The following is a 16,871-nucleotide window of genomic DNA, read 5'->3' on the forward strand; positions in this document are numbered from 1 at the left end:
CAGATTATATTCTCCAGAGATCGCTATATATATATATTGCTATATCAAGCTGATATATTCAACTAAAAAAAAGGTTTTTGCAGAGCACTTTCAAACTCGAACTGTCATAGTATAAGTTACGCAAATTCAACTCTATTTGTATTCTAAGCCAGACAACAGACATGAGAAAGAAAGTTATAGCATTAATATTTTTTATTGCATATTATATATAGATAATTATATATTACGGTATTTTTATTGTATATTATTCTATTTTTTTTATTTATTTTTATCAGTACATAATAACAATATCAGTATTTATACAATTTGTATAATATTTTTATTTATTAAAATATTTATTTTTAGTAATTTGCAATTTATATTTGAGTCAAATAACTATTTTTGAAATAGAAATCTTTGAATAGACCCCACAGTGCGTGGTAGTCAAGTGAGTAGTGAGTAGTGAGTGCAGTTCATGCATAAATTAAACAACGCCAAGAGTCAAATCGAGCCCACTGAGTGGGTTTTCTTGTGTGCAGCTGCAGGTTGGCTGTATTAGCTGCTGGTGTTGTTGAGCAAGCGTGCATGTTTCCTATTATCGATACACTCAGACATTATCAACACACACAAGCACACAGAAAGAGAGAGGGAGAGAAAGACGATGGCATGCATAAAACATGTATCGACAGTGTGGCAGCAAATTGAATCAATAATATCCAATCATGGGTTAACAATGCGAATTGATTTCTAGCTGGCATGCCACATGGGACACATAGGATGCGTTTTCTGGGCGCCCCAGGTTCCAGGGCCTCAGACATATGCAAACAAGCCAGACCAAAGATAATAACAACAACAACAACAATGACATCGATTGGCAGCCACTCAGCGAAAAGCACCTGCAACACAACTCCCCCCTCTCCCACCTATCTCTCTCTCTCTCGGCACTACCCTGCTCTGCTCTGCTTGTCTTAAGTGTTCATGTAAATATTAATTAAGTTTTGGCTTTCGTTGCATTGGCCTTGTGTTTTTGTCCAGCTGGCCAAGTGGCTGAGTCCTTGCATCCTTTGCAGCATCTGTTTTGATCAGAAATATTATTATATTAGTCGCCTAGTTAGTTGCTGCCGTTGGCCTTTGTTTAATCAATTTAGCTAAAAGCTCAGTTTGGGCTTTTCCATTTAATTAGTTGACACAAAGTCGAATTTAATTTGACACTAATTTGCTGTATACATGCGTGCATAGTTCTTCTTCTTCTTCCTCTTATGCTTGTTTTCAATCTTGTTTAGATGGACGAGAGCTCTTTGTCAGCAGCTGACTTTAGCTAACTTTATAAATTGTATATGAAAGAAATTATAAAAGCTAAGTTAAAATTTATAGTCGGGAGTGCCCGACTAGCATATACCGTAAGCCCTGCACAGCGCCGTTTTCTCAGTCATTCTACTCATTTTTCAATCATTTTAAGTCTTTATATGAAGAAGGTCAGACTTTGGCGCTTAAGCTAAAAATATATAGTATTTGTATAGCTTGTATATATGTATAGTATAGTATAGAATTTGATCGAGAAAATCTGAAAACTTTTTGAAACGAGGATAGCAAGTCTCTAGCTAAACTTTGGTTTGAGGCAATTATTTTATTTAATTGCATCTTTTTAATGCCTTAAAGAAATGTGCAAAAATCTCATTAGACAAGTTACCTTAAGGGTAAATAAAATACTTTTTTTGGTTTCTTTTAGAAATATTGTTGTAAAAAAATATTTATAATTAATATTTTGCTAAAAAATAAATTAACCATTTATAATTGAATTTACTCAAACTGGTAAATGCCTGATTAGTTCGATTTATTCACAGTCAATTCACAATTATCATAACATAATTTTTAATTAAAAACGAAACTTAGCCTTAAGCTGCATTCATTGAATATATAGTATATATATATATATTTATGCATATACTCATGCAATTTAAGGGCTCAATTTCAATTTGCAACTCGGTTGAGCGCACAACTTGCTGCATGACCATAAAAATTATTCCAATTGCAAGTGCAATTTGTGAAACTTTAGCAAATGGTGTCACCAACTGCCGCTAACTGAAGCGCCAACTTTTCACATTTTCATTACAAGTTTTCCCTCAATTCACTGTCAAGCGAAAATGCAAACCGTTTCTTCACACCGCCTTCCGGAAAGTGCTTCAACTTAATTTGCATGAAATATTACGCATACGCAGCGTTAACTCTGCTAATTGTCGCGTAATTGAAGCCAACCACCAACTGGAACAATACAAATATTTACTGAAATACTAATTAAGCAATTAAGAATAAGATTCAATTTCTTATATATTATATATATATGTATACACTGACGGCCCTTTGAAAAACCAATCACTTGGCAAATTTTGTCATTCAAATATAATTTAGACATATCGAACATAAGTTAACGTATTAAATTTGCACTTAGAGGTAATCGCTATCTGGTAATGGGGTGGGTTCAGGATGCGTCTCATCGACGCCATCAACAAATATCATAATCACACCCAGCACCGGACGAAGATTCTCGGGCATGTGTGCATTATCCCCGCCCAGAATGACCACGCACGGCTTTCCAGTGATCACAATTGGCAGCAGGCGCGTCACATATTGCGCCAACCGATGCAGATTCATGCGCCGCATCTCCAACGTGGTCAGACCCTCGGGCCAGCTATCCTCGTGGCAACAATCGAGCAATATCTCCATTAAGTGCATCGGACAGCCACTGGCTCGCAGTCCCTCGCGCACCATCAGCCGCATGGGCATGTCTGGCGTGGAGATGAGGCTGCCCCAAGTGCGGACCGAAGCCAGGGGCAGGCCACGACCCCAGCGCATAAGGGCATATCGATCCAGCTGATCGCCAACAGTGCGAATAACAGGATTCGTGGCTCTTAGTGTTGCAATATAGTACTGCAGCAGCTCCAGCTCACGCCGATGCTCGCCCAGTCGACGCTCCTGATGGGCCTGCATGTCCCGCAACTCAGGTATTGCATTGATATGATCCTGCAGCTGTTGACGCAGCTCAAAGACACAATTGTGCCGGCTCAGTTCGTCCTTGGGCACACGCATGCCACAACCCTTGTTGCACAATACCACAACTTTTGGATTGTTTTGGCAGTTGGCCACATGACTGCGATACTCCTCCAAAGGCATCAGCGACGAGCAGCCGTTGTCGGCGAAACAACACTTGATCTTCAAGCGTCCCAGCATGTTGCGCATGAGCCGGGAGACGGGAACTAAATGGATCGGCAGCAGATCTGACCGATCGACTGGGCAAATTTGCTTCTCCTGCATCCACTTCTCGATGCAGTAGCGACAGAAAGCGTGCTCACAGCTAGACGATTGCATTGGCTCCTCCAGCACATCAGCACAGATGGGACAAAGGAGCTCCTCATCGACATGGCCAACAATTAATGATAGATCATAGCCCATTATAAACTATTGTGATTATTATTCGCTAAATTAAAAATATGAGAGGGGGATATATTTGTATTTTGTAGCCCTTGAGCTAATATAGTTGCCACTCGACCTTGCACTGGATGTTTGCAGATAGAAATATACGATTTTTCATAAATTTCGATTCGAAATGTGAGAGTAAAGCCACAGTAGAGACAGAAATTTTGATTTGCTTACAAATGTCAAGAATGTCGAAAATGTTCAGCTACAGCTGCCTACAATGTTAAAAGTTCTAAACAATTTCATTGCTAACAGTCCGCGACAGTTCAAGGCATTCCCTAACATTACATATCGATAAACATCACTTGATTAATCTCAATGTTAATAAAATGCTAAAAATTTCTTACAAATTATCACAGGTTATGGCAGAAGTCTGTAGTATTTTACATATGTTTTAATTTGTGAAGTTAAAGGAAATTTACAAAATATCTGTATTCATTACACGAATCCAATCTGCTTAAAAAACGTAATCGAAAATGATCGATATGAAAGAAAATGACATAAGTTATCGGAAAAGGGAAAGGGTTGTCCTTATGGTATACTCGACTATACATTTCAAATTTCAAGCCTAGCTTTTGTGGTGTCCGAGATCGACCTGATCAGATCGACTCCTGCTCAAGGACATATATACTTTATGCGGTTAGCCATGCCACCCTTTGCATAATATATACATTTTTACGAAATCATTATCCATTTTTAATGGCTAAATGCGTATGTTATATATTTATTTATAGAATAAACCCAATGGTTTTTATCAATCAAAACAAATATATATATATATATATATAGATTCGATATATATATAATTAGATGCGAAGCAGCAGAAGCTGTCAATTTTATTAGAGATTTCTGTCAAATTTGTAGAAAAAGTCATCACAGATCAACTCAACTGCCGGCTGCGACGCAACTCTCATATTTCGAAACGAAATTTATGAAAATCTCATTTTTCGGCTTCTGTCTGTAACATACACGTGATAAGGGTAAGTGTGCCTTTGGGCAATTATATGAATAATATGGGTATTTAAATAATTTCGTTTAGCAATAATAATTCTAAACTAACCAACCAACCAAGCAACCAATCATGGGCTACGATCAGGCCTTAATTATTGGCCATGTTGATGAGGAGCTCCTCTGTCCCATCTGTGCTGATGTGCTAGAGGAGCCAATGCAATCGTCAAGCTGTGAGCACGCTTTCTGTCGCTACTGCATCGAGAAGTGGATACAGGAGAAGCAAATTTGCCCAGTAGATCGGTCAGATCTGCTGCCGATCCATTTAATTCCCGTTTCCCGTCTCATGCGCAACATGCTGGGACGTCTAAAGATTAAATGCAGCTTTGCGGACAACGGCTGCACGGCCCTGATGCCCTTGGGCGAATATCGTAACCATGTGGCAAACTGCCAAAACAATCCAAAAGTTGTGGTCTTGTGCAACAAGGGCTGTGGCATGCGTGTGCCCAAGGACGAGTTGAGCCGGCACAATTGTGTCTTCGAGCTGAGGGAACAGCTGCAGGATCAGATCAACGAGATATCCGAGCTGCGGGATATGCAGGCCCATCAGGAGCGACGCTTGAGCGAACATCGACGTGAGCTAGAGCTGGTGCAATATTATGTGGCTGCGTTGCGATCCACAAATCCCGTGATACGCAATGTAGGCGAACAGCTAGATCGCTACTCGCTGATGCGCTGGGGACGCAGCCTGCCACTAGCCTCGGTTCGTACTTGGGGAAGTCTTATCTCTACGCCGGACACCCCCATGCACATGATGGTGCGCGAGGGTTTGCGCTCCAGCGGGTGTCCGATGCACCTGATCAATCTGCTGATGGATTGCTGCTACGAGGATAGCTGGCCAGAGGGCTTGGCCACGCTAGAGATGCGACGCATGAATCTGCATCGGTTGGCGCAATATGTGACGCGCCTGCTGCCAATTGTGATCACTGGGAAGCCGTGCGTGGTCATTCTGGGCGGGGATAATGCACACATGCCCGAGAATCTTCGTCCGGTGCTGGGTGTGATTATGATATTTGTTGATGGCGTCGATGAAACGCTTTCGGAGCCGGCACCATTACCAGATAGCGATTACCTCTGAGTGCAATTCGTAGGCGTTTATTCGTGTTCGATCGGTCCAAATTATATTTCGACAAACATAAAACAAAAGCAAAAAAACAAAAAAAAACAAAAAAATAACAAATTTGCTGCAATTTCTTACATTACGAGTTCCGCATCTATTTGGATTGGGATGCACTTCAACAATGTTGCATGTATGTGTAAAAATTATACCATCTAAATTTCGTACACAATTTTACTCAAAATAAAAAAATTGTTGGGTATATGGCAAGAATACACAAATCGCTGCGCTGCAGGAATCAAATCTACAAGTGAACCACAAATACGAGAATTAACAAAGAAAAAACTAAAAAAAGAAAAGACAAATAATAAAAGAAAACAAAGGAATTTATTGGTTGGGATTCAACAAAACATTTTGTACAAAAACAAACAAAAAAAAAAACAAAAACTGAATATTTGGATTGTATGCAAAGAATTATATTTATTTTGACCACTTTTCGCATTTGTTGGGATTTCAATCAAATATCTTCGATATGCACATGTGTGAATATATATATATATTGATACCCATATATGTGTATAAACATAAACGTCTATTGGGCAGTTTGTTAGACGATTCGTTTGTGTTTGCATAATTTATACAACTGTATCAAAAGGCCACTGAAAATTGTTGACTTAGTTTTAAGAATTCATTCATTTGTCTTCGTTTTTTTCTTCAAGGTCTCCCAAATTGTTAATTTGCTAAAGAATGTCAAGTGAAAAGTTGATATTTATATATTAAACAAAAAAAAAAATAACAATAAACACAGCATTCAAATTTTATGACAGTGACTAAAGTTTTCTTTTAAAGCTTTCGAGCTACGCCTGGAAAGTTTAATAAAATGATCGATTTTTATCGATAATGAATTGGGAGAAAAGTGGATTTGATATACAAAATATATATTTACTTACCCCTTAAAGGATGCATCTTCCAAATTGACGTTGCTGTTAGCCCTGCAACTCATCACAAGGCTTTGTTACAGACATACTGAAATATATAAGTGTCTCCTGCGAACTCTGGCAATGTATGTCCCTGTCGTGAGGAGATTACGACCAGTTTATCATTTCAGCGACACGTACTCCTTTCGGGTGATCTTCAAAAACAGTATAGCGCATCTGATAAACCAGGAAGAGAATGGCAGAGACCTGCTCACAAGATGCCATCAGATGAAAGAAAGTTCTACCGTGGGAGCCCTCAACTCTTTACCGAAACGCCGCAGGTCAGCACTGTAGAGCTTCAACAAGGATACAGGAGCGTAGCCCTAAACTTTGCCTGACTGATGAAGTATTATCGAAACAGTAATGATGCTGTGATCACTCACATCCCACTGGCTCTTAGATCAATGCAAACTTGCTTTCCGAGTCCCTCATCTCGGCAACACGGTCGATGCCACCACAGTTTGCGTGAGTGATGCTAAGCATTTTTAGTGTCTAACAGCCACCTTAGAGAGAGAGATATATATATACTTACTCGCACGGTGTTCTGTTTGCCTGCAATGAGGGCAGATTTGCTATCTCATCCGATCCTGGGCAAACAGGCAGTCAAGACTGACACTCCGACGTTCAATATATATTCATTTTCAAAGGTCTTGGGGCTTATTATTTTACCGTTGAAGGAACTATCCATTTTAGTTGTAAAGTTTGCGGATCATGTATTCCTAGAATAGAAGTCAAAACTAAATTTTTAATTCATGTGAGATACTAAGCACCAAGAAGCAGAACACGATGATGAGAAAAGCAAACGCATATATTTGCTTGACTCATTTCCATAGACAAGAGGCTGAAAAGCCTTTGCATATTTATGGCAAACAAGCTGCAGCGGAAGCTATGTAAATTGGAAAACTTGTGCCAGAAGACGCCATAAACCATAAAGCGTTTGCCAACTGCCAACTGCTATTGTTGTTGTAGTTGCTGTTGTTGGGCAAACAAATTTAGCAAATATTATTTATAAAGTGAAATTTTAACAAATTAACTGCGAATGGAATGCCACAGAACAAACAAATAAACTAGCCCAAATGCTACCTTTTCCTGTGCCCACTCCAAATGCTTGGCCATTGAGCATATCATATGAATAGTAAATTTTGTGCAAACACTTAAGCAAATATACACAAGCGCACAAGCATGCTTGCACTGGCATATTGTAATGTCAAAATATTTACACTATAATCTGAACACACACACATACACGTACACAATGCCATGTGTGTGTGTGCGTGTTTGCATTTGGTTTTAAATTTCATTTCGTTTTGGTTATAAATTTTCATGTTTTCCCTTTGGTCAGCATTTGGCAATTGTGTGCGCATACTTTTTGTGACAACTGTACGTAACTATCTATGCGTCCCCTCGCCTAGTGTGTGTCAAAAACTTGAGCAGTGCCTTGTTGAATTGCAATTTCTATTTTCTATGCATCTTATGTGGCTCTCAGAAACCTTCAACTTATCATTCAGTTCGCTTATCTATAGCAGCAACAGCAGCAGCAGCAGTTGCCAGCCGAACCATACAATGGGCTTATTTGTAGTTTACTTATATTCTTCTTCTTCAGTTTGGGTTGAATTTGTATATTTGAAGCTACGGAAATTCGTTACGAATTCGAAAACTAGAAGCAGCAGCTGCCAGCTTTTGAAATGATTTGTATTATGCTTTTGGATTTATTTAATAAATAATATATAATATTTTTGTATTTGATCTACTCCTAGGACAAGTTAGTATGAAAAGAAACTGAAAGGGCATAAAGAAAACTTTTGGTAAATATTTATTTTGATTTTTTTGAGCTGCTTGGGAGTTTATTGTGAAATTTATTCTTTCAGAATTCTCATAAATCATTGACTTTTATATTGAAATACTTTTTCAGTTTGAATTTTGAATTATAAAAAAATAAAGTTTTATTTAAGATATAAAAGCATCTTAAATAAAACTGAGCTTGCTCAAAGTAAATAAGCGAGTATTCTAACACTCTAATAACTAATATATTTAATTATTTTTAATTATTTACATCTGGTGAAAATCAGTTTGAAAGTGATCAAAGAGAAATTCATGAACAAAAGGATCTCGTTCTTATAAAATCTTATTTATTGTTAATAAATAATTAAGTTGTATACGTAAAATGCTCTTTTTATATCGCTGTAAATCATCTTAAAATCATTAAATAATTCAGAAATTTGATGTCATATATGTAATATAGTTATATTTAAAAAAAGGATAAAGCTTTTGCAGACTTTTCTCTTTTCATTTTCATTTAGATTTATTTTTATTTATTATATAATTTATTTTTCAAATAAATAAATCAATAATTAATCATTTCTGTCTAAAGCGTTAATATATTTTATCGTTATTAATGCACAAATGCGAAAGACAGCTGCCGAAGCGCATTAAAATATTATCAACAAATTTTCATTTCACTTAGTTTGCGATCGAGAAACAAATTCTCTGAGAGACAATCGAAAACATGGCCAGTGAACCAGGCTAATTTAATAAGTCAAACGCAGTATAAACATCCAAATAAACACACGCACACACATACACTCTCTGAGTGACACGCACAACAATATTTTTCCAATTGAACTGATGCCATTTAATGAAAATCAACACTTCCGCTTTGCTAGACATCAACGAATATGAAACGAAGAACATGCCACAATTACAACATGTGTGTGTGTGTGTGTTTATGTAAGTGTAACGAGCTACAAATGCTTACCGCAAAATGTATATTTGCATTTATATTTGTTGTACTCGTCGTGTTGTCATTTCATTGCAAAAAGCAGACGTGACACATTCGCCTCAAACTGCCTCAAGTTCATGCCGCTTTTCGGCTCCCCTCAATCTTCTCTTGACACAGCCATCCATAACATGATTATCATCAGAGAGGAGAGGCAGGTTCTACAGAATGTTGTGCCATGGGCTAAACAAAACATGAGACTTATATGGAAATGATAGAGAGTGAAATAATTAGAACGAAATAAATAAAATTGTTATTATATTTTATTTTTTCGTCTAATTTTTAAAAATGAATCAAATTATTTAAGTAATTTTATATAATTTGTATTATTCTTTATATATTATTATATTTTATTTTTTTCATCTAATTTTTAAAAATGAATCAAATTATTTAAATAATTTGTATTATTCTTTATATATTAATATTTCTACTAAAAAATAAAATAAATGAATATTTTTTATTAACTTGATTTAATTTTTATTAATATATAGATAATGAAGGTTGAACTAAATTTAAGTTTATTTAAATTCAAGTTTAGTTTATATTATTTCCAATTTTGAGAAGATTTTTAAACTAAACTCAAATATCCCTTATTTCAATAGTTGTATAATTAATAAATTATAAAATGATATGATCATAGCTATTATTATTCTTATTTTATAATAAATATATAAATGAAATAGAAACAGATCCAATATAATAATATTTCATAGAATAAATAAAAATAATCTTTGAAATATATTTATTTCTGTCCAGCCTTCGCTCAGCTCTCTTTGCAACAATAACAATGTCTGCGATGCATATCGTAGCGCATCAAATGAACCTAAATAGCCAAACCCTCAACTAACTAAGTTCGGCTCGTAGTAACAAATATTATAGAACAAAATTACCATGAATAACTGTCATTTGGCTGCTGTCAGTGTCGCGTTGTTGTTTGGCTCCAAGTCGTGCACATTACATGGGAACGTGTATGGGTGTATGGACCGCAGGACATCATGTCTAGGGAGCCGAGGTGGGGCCTTACAAGCAGGTCAGTTGGCATCGTCGGTACATGACCAAGCGGTCACGTTCACATTGTATGACCGGGACGTGCAATTTTTAGCTGGACACAAGCAATGGCCTGGGACAAGGACATTGCGCAATAAGCACAAGTTTTATGCAATAAAATTAGCCCAAAAAACAGAAACGCACATACAGATCCTGAAGAAGAACAAGTACAGGAACAGAACACACGCAGAACTTTGCTTCTCCTGACTGGCTGATAAGATAATTTTATTTGGCCGTTATTGCATAAAGTCATGTGAGATGCTGCGGAAATGAGTTGAACTGAAGTAAAGCGTTACGTGACAGTTAGCCGTGGTCGGATACGTGCGCCAGCGGATTAGCAAGGGGCATCGCACTGAGCGGCGCCGGAGGAGGAGGTGTAAATGGATTCTAATAAGATAATTGACTTGTTTGCGGATAGATCTAAGTGCCAGTTAAATTCCAACTAAACTGAAGGTCGCAATGTTGGGAAGGGCTGGTGGAAATCGAAGTTTAAGAAGATTACAACTTAAGACTATTAATGTTGTACTATGTGTTCTTGCAGGATATCAAAGTCACTGGATTCCCTGATTCGAGACTTCTGCCTCTTATATTCATTCCAATAATATCTTATTCTACTTTACTTTCCAAGAATAATATGGGATTAGAAAAACAAGTCAGCTCAGTAAAACCAACCCTTTGTAAATGTGTACAGGATATACAAATATATATACTATCTATATTATATATATATATATACTGTATCACTATTCTTTATCTTTAAGAACTGTGGATTTGAACTTACTTTTATATTCCCCAATCGTTGTAGGGTATTCGCTCAAAATATTCTTTTCGGTCACCTCCCGGTATCCGCATATCATATTTGATAATCAAAGTGTGTCAGCGCCACATATTCCTCGCCGCTTAAAGAAAAACAAAATAAATAAAATAAAACATCAAACAGTTTCCTGCTGACCTTTTAACTTTGTCGAATCCACCTGATAACTGTTTATTCCAACAAAGCTGATGCCGTCAAAAAAAGAAGAAAACAAACTAAGCAGCGCAAAAATTAGGCAAAAGCTAACGGGAGCTGGGCACTGGATCATTACGCACTCAAACAGCACTAAATCGCGTATAAATACACGCATACATACAAACATACATACATGCATACAGACATAAATACATATATATGTATGTATATGCCTTGCCACAGGCCTTTTGCACAATTTTCATTTAACTAACTAGCGATGGTTATTATGAATTCCTAACTAACTTCGCAACTTACCTTTTCACTAATAACAATTGATGCTTGAATATTAATTTTTGTTTAAGTTGTATACATTTCAAAGCGCAATAAGCACATTTATATTTGTCACTCTGTATAAATGCAAAAACAAAAAAAGAAATGCTAGTTGCGATCACAGCGAAGTCACTGGAACAACTGAAGAGACGTTGAAAACGCGGAACAAACTCTTGGATTTCACAAAGACAATGAGGGGCATTGAACCAATGAGGCGCACAAAAACAAAGGCCAGCCACACAGCAATTAAGGCGAAATGATGGGCATTTAAAAAAGCAAGAGAACAAAAAATAAGAGCAATGGCTTATATGAGACAAATGGACGAAAATTCAAAGCAAATTGAGATTACGCAAGAAAAGATAACAGAGCGAATCGAACCAAGCTAGGATTATCACTTCACTTTGCCACTCATTCACATTGAAAATTATATATTTAAATTGATAATAATAAATGGGAAATAAATAATACTGTATAAGCATTAAACAATAAGTAAGTGAGTTCGTTATTGAACAACACATATGCACGTGCCGACGCTGCGATCAAAGAGGAGATACTAGAACAACTAAGAAAACGAGAACTAAGAGAACATAACAGGCAAGGGGTTCTGCCCTTGACAACAAAGAGAAGAGAGCATGCGGCGAAAGAACTTAACGAAAGGAACTTAACGAAATAGACAAACAACAGATAAGGAAATGAACTACAGTCAACTCGAGTTGTAAATGTTTTAGTCCATTCAATTGGCGACCTTGAAAATTGAGTACTTGAATAGGGATAACAATAGATATTAAATATATGTATATGTATACTTAGTTACTTTATTTTATATGCAAATAAATTTCATTTAATAAGTATATGCTAAAATTATGGTCTTATTTTCTTATTTCATATACATATACACATGCATGTATGTAATTAAAAGCAAACGGTAATGTTCTGCTCTCTGCGTGACTTGGCATTGCCTATTAGTTCTTTGATGCACTTATCTAACTGTTGCTGCCTGGAAAGCGTATACGCACTTCGTTATAGCTCTGCCTTTGAGTTGCTGTCTATTTATTTTTGCTCATTTTTGTTGTTGTTGCTGTGCCGAGCGTTTTGCTGGTATTTCACAAGTGACCGCACACAGAAAAATATTTTGCCACACCCGAGGCGACGCGCACGCCGTCCAACAACCACAATGGAAACAGCAACAACAACAACAACAATAATACGCTGTGTAGGAGGGTGGTTTCAAGTGCCGCCAGAGCACTTAATACTAATTAGCTTTGCGCCTATGCCGTGACCTACGACCTGACGTCCCAGCATTTCCGTACGGATTCGGTGCCAATCTGTGCTGCGTTTAAGTGGCCGCAGCACGCAGAAAGCGGTTAGCGAAGGGCGCAGGGCGGCGTTGGGTGTGGATTTGGGGGGTTTGGCACTGTTGCGGCTAGCGTTGGCCGGGTTAACAGCTACGGGGCGTCATTTTTATGAGCTAATTAAGTTGTTAGACTTGATGAAAAACTCATTTGCGGCGGGGTTTTTCTTAGCTGAGGCATCGGCAGCCAACCAAATTCCGTTGCATATCTAATTTGCATTAATTAAGAGCAAGAAAGCTAAAAAAATGTGGCTGAGATATGATGTTTCTATACCCTGTTCATAAAATTGATTTGGGGTATATTGGGGAGGGTATGAAGGTGAGGAAGTTAGAAGTGTATAAGCCCGTGAATGACTATAAATAAACCATATTTAAATTATTTCTATATTGATTTGTGCAGCGAGCGAGTATTTAGGCAGTCTATATTTCATTTGTGCGCTTTAAGCATCGATCTTTAATCATTGGCCAATAAATTAATATTCTGGCAACTAATTGGCTGACAATTTACATTTATTGACAGCCTGTCGACTGTCAACTGTCAACTTGGCCAACAGCGGGCAACAGCCAAAGTCTTGGCCAACACTTTTAACGCCCATTGCGAGCAATTGCAAGAATTTTATGCGACTAGTTCTGTAATTTGTTCGCCTGCTCCAAGTTTCACCCGAGCAATTGAAATGAAAAGCGTAACTTTTTAATAGACAAAAAAAAAAAAAAAAAGAAAAAGAAGAAATAGAAGAGAAAAGCAAAATACTTGAGAAACACCCAAAATTTTCGGTTGCCGAGCAAACTTTTCGAATTATGACTGGTAGCAATGGAACTGCCAAGTTTTGTCAACGATTTTATGGTAATTGCTTAGTTTTTTCTCTCTACTTTGACTTCTTTCAAGGCCAATATTTTGAAGAGTATTTCAATAATAAGATTAATATGTTGTTAATTAATACAAAATAAATGGTTTTTGGTTCCAAACTTAGGAACATATGTATTTCATATGTATTTCATAAGAATTAAAAAAAAACGTTATAAAAATTTGTCTGTTTTCTTGTAAGTCAAATAATAATTCGAATTATGATTAATTGTTATAAAAAAAAAATATGTAAAAAATAAAAAAGTGCGGACTTACATAAATTTAAAGTTATAATTACATACTAAATATTTGTATAAATGTTTTATAAGTGAGAACTTAAGAAAATATAATATAAACAAATAAGAAAGCTCAAGTGGAGGTGCCCGAATAAAAGATACTCTGATCCCAGTCCTATTTGGGCTTTTTAATATTTTCAATAATTTGCATTCAGTTTAAAAAATAAACACATTTTATATTCTATTGGAGTAATTGCGAGTAAGCTTTTATTTATTTTTATTTCTTTATTGAAATTTGAAAAATTGAAATTACAAATCGAAAATGGAAAATGGCTAAACAAAAATATTAAAGCATTGTTGACTCAGGCAGACCTTGGTCTGATCATCATCTGTGTAGATTTAAGCGGTTTCGTAGTCCAGTTATTCCAAGCTATTTTGTTTCTAACATCTTCTGTTGTATATCGTCCGTTTAAGTTACTGAAATAGTCAACAGATCAATAGGATTCACAATTTAAATAGCTTTTTCGCTTTTACCAGTTACCGCATTCATGAAACCACCATCCAGATTCATACCATATCGCACAGTTACCTTTAGCTGTATCGTTATCACGATCTTTTGTTGAAAATTTCATGTTCAAATGAAACTGAAGGGGATCTCCAGCATTTCCTGAATAATCGCCAACCTTTATTATATTGTACGATTCTTCTTCGCTTCCAATAAGGAAATCGCTGTATCGGGCATATCGAATTTCATTATTGAAGTCCTCTAATTGAATATACAACTCATGCGGCTGCGATTGCGTAAGCAAATGAATCTTCTCCAATCCTATGAAATATTCATGTTGCAAGTCTCCAAAGCCTGCCTTGTATTCCTCCCAGTTTCTGTTGAAGTCCTCAGTCCCATCCATCCTACGTTGAATCACGATCCAACCAGATCCCGCTATCTTGAAGTCGCAGGGCACGAGGAATGGCTCGATGTGGGGCAACTTAATTATAGATGCGATCGATTTGCCTAGGCAGTTAGATCCTTCTAAGATTTTCATATATTCTGTTTGCTTCGTTTCTAGATCATTTATCTTCGCCCCATCTGCAGTACTTTTAAGTTCAAGATCCGATATTCTAAGATCTTTTTCCTTTATCAAAGACTTAAGTCTTAGTATTTCCTTATCCTTTTCATTCTCCATCTCATTCTTCTTAGCCTTGTAGCTATTGATAAGCTCATTCTGAAGAGCCAATTCCTTATCCCTGACTTCAATTAACTGAAGTTGAGAAGCCAATTGCTTATCTTTGGCTTCAGTCAACTGAAGCTGAAGAGCCAATTGCTTATCCGTTGACTCCAGATTTACATTCACCTGTTTATCTTTGGACTTAAGTAATTCAAGCTTAAGAGCCAATTGCTTATCCTTGGCTTCAATTAGTTGAAGCTGAAGAGCCAATTGCTTATCCTTGGTTTCAATCAACTGAATCTTGGCATCCAATTCTTTGTCTTTAAGCTCAATTGTTTTCTGTTGATCTGCTATAGTCTGAATATATTCGTCAACTTTAAGTTGTTTTTCTGCTAGAGACTTCTCCTTCACGAGCATAGATGAGGCGTGTTGAAGAAGGGGCTTCAGAACTGTGTAGCAGTACTTACTGCACTGCATATCTAATTCTCTCTTAGCCTTGCACTCCTTTAATAGTTATTATTGAACATTAATGTGTATGAGTGATAGGCAAATACTTACAGGACTTTCCATTGCCACGCAGCTCAAAGTTGATATCAATATCATGAACATGCAACAGATCTTGATGTATTTTTCCATTCTGAATAAATCAGAATTTGCAACTGTTTCACAATTGAATTTATTTCGAACTGATCCAAGCTCTCCACTCATCCCACTAACGAAACGTTGTATTTCGCAGCTTATAATTTCTTATCAATCTTACAAGAGTCAGCAGTCAGTGGCCTTATCAAGGAGGAACTTCTGGCACACGACAATAGCAATTTGTTATATATATGATTGGCTAAGGCAAAGGCTATGCTTATCACTTTCAGATGATTATTTCAGGAATATATTCTGCAAAAGAAAACACATATATTTAATTGAGAGCACGTCAATGAGCTGTAATTACCTTGCTTTCACCGTCTCGGCAACGAGCGTCGCCTCTATCAACAATGCCACTGCACTGGCTATGCAATAAGTTGCGATTTGAGCTTAAGCAGCAGCTGATAATTCAATCACAATTCAATCGCAATTTCGATTCGTGGAATTGACGCATTTGAATGTATAGCAAAAATGCGTGCGCTTGGCGTTGCCTGACTTTATATGGACTGCCACGCCTCCTTCTGCCTGTTACATACATTTGCACAAAAACCATTATACACTGATTTCCCATTTTGAATGGGATCAGGGTATAAGAAAATGAAACATGAAATAAACTTTTCTAATTAAGAAAATATTAAATAATAAACATGAAATATATTGTTTTTAATAATTATTTTTTTTATTAATATTTGGTTTTATTTTTCTATATTTATTTTTAATTTCATTTTCATTTTTAATATAAAAAAAAATTAATTAAATTAATTAAAATTAAACTTACATATTTAATAGTTAAAAGTAAAATTTTAAATAGTTTTTTATTAATTAATAAAAATTTATGATATTTCTAGTTTAATTAAAATTATCTATTTCTGACTTATGTTAAAAATTAAAGCTTATTTATGTCCATATTTTTTTATATGTATTTAATAATTGTAGAAAATTGATTGAGAGCTAAAAGTAAAATGCAAAAATAATGGCTAAATTATCAAGCTAAATGCTAAGCTTCTTTGTAGCCAAGAAACAATTGCTCCTTTGGGC

At 36.2% G+C, this 16,871-nt stretch overlaps 1 protein-coding gene and 2 pseudogenes across 1 annotated transcript; 1 reads left to right on the forward strand and 2 right to left on the reverse strand.

Moving 5' to 3' along the window:
* Positions 1-2,364: 2,364 nt before the first annotated feature.
* Positions 2,365-3,698, reverse strand: LOC111600388 (annotated as a pseudogene).
* Positions 3,699-4,269: 571 nt separating this feature from the next.
* LOC111600375 lies at positions 4,270-5,872 on the forward strand (annotated as a pseudogene).
* Positions 5,873-12,824: 6,952 nt separating this feature from the next.
* LOC115483393 (angiopoietin-2-like) lies at positions 12,825-15,830 on the reverse strand. The gene is made up of 3 exons (XM_030225170.1): positions 15,753-15,830; positions 14,618-15,698; positions 12,825-13,042 (listed from the first exon to the last, which is right to left on the reverse strand). Exons 1-3 carry the CDS (start codon positions 15,828-15,830, stop codon positions 12,825-12,827), a joined length of 1,377 nt encoding a protein of 458 aa, XP_030081030.1.
* Positions 15,831-16,871: the final 1,041 nt, after the last annotated feature.

This window comes from Drosophila hydei, unplaced genomic scaffold (genome assembly GCF_003285905.1).
Source record: "Drosophila hydei strain 15085-1641.00,03,60 unplaced genomic scaffold, DhydRS2 tig00008124-arrow-arrow-pilon, whole genome shotgun sequence".
NCBI lineage: Eukaryota > Metazoa > Arthropoda > Insecta > Diptera > Drosophilidae > Drosophila > Drosophila hydei.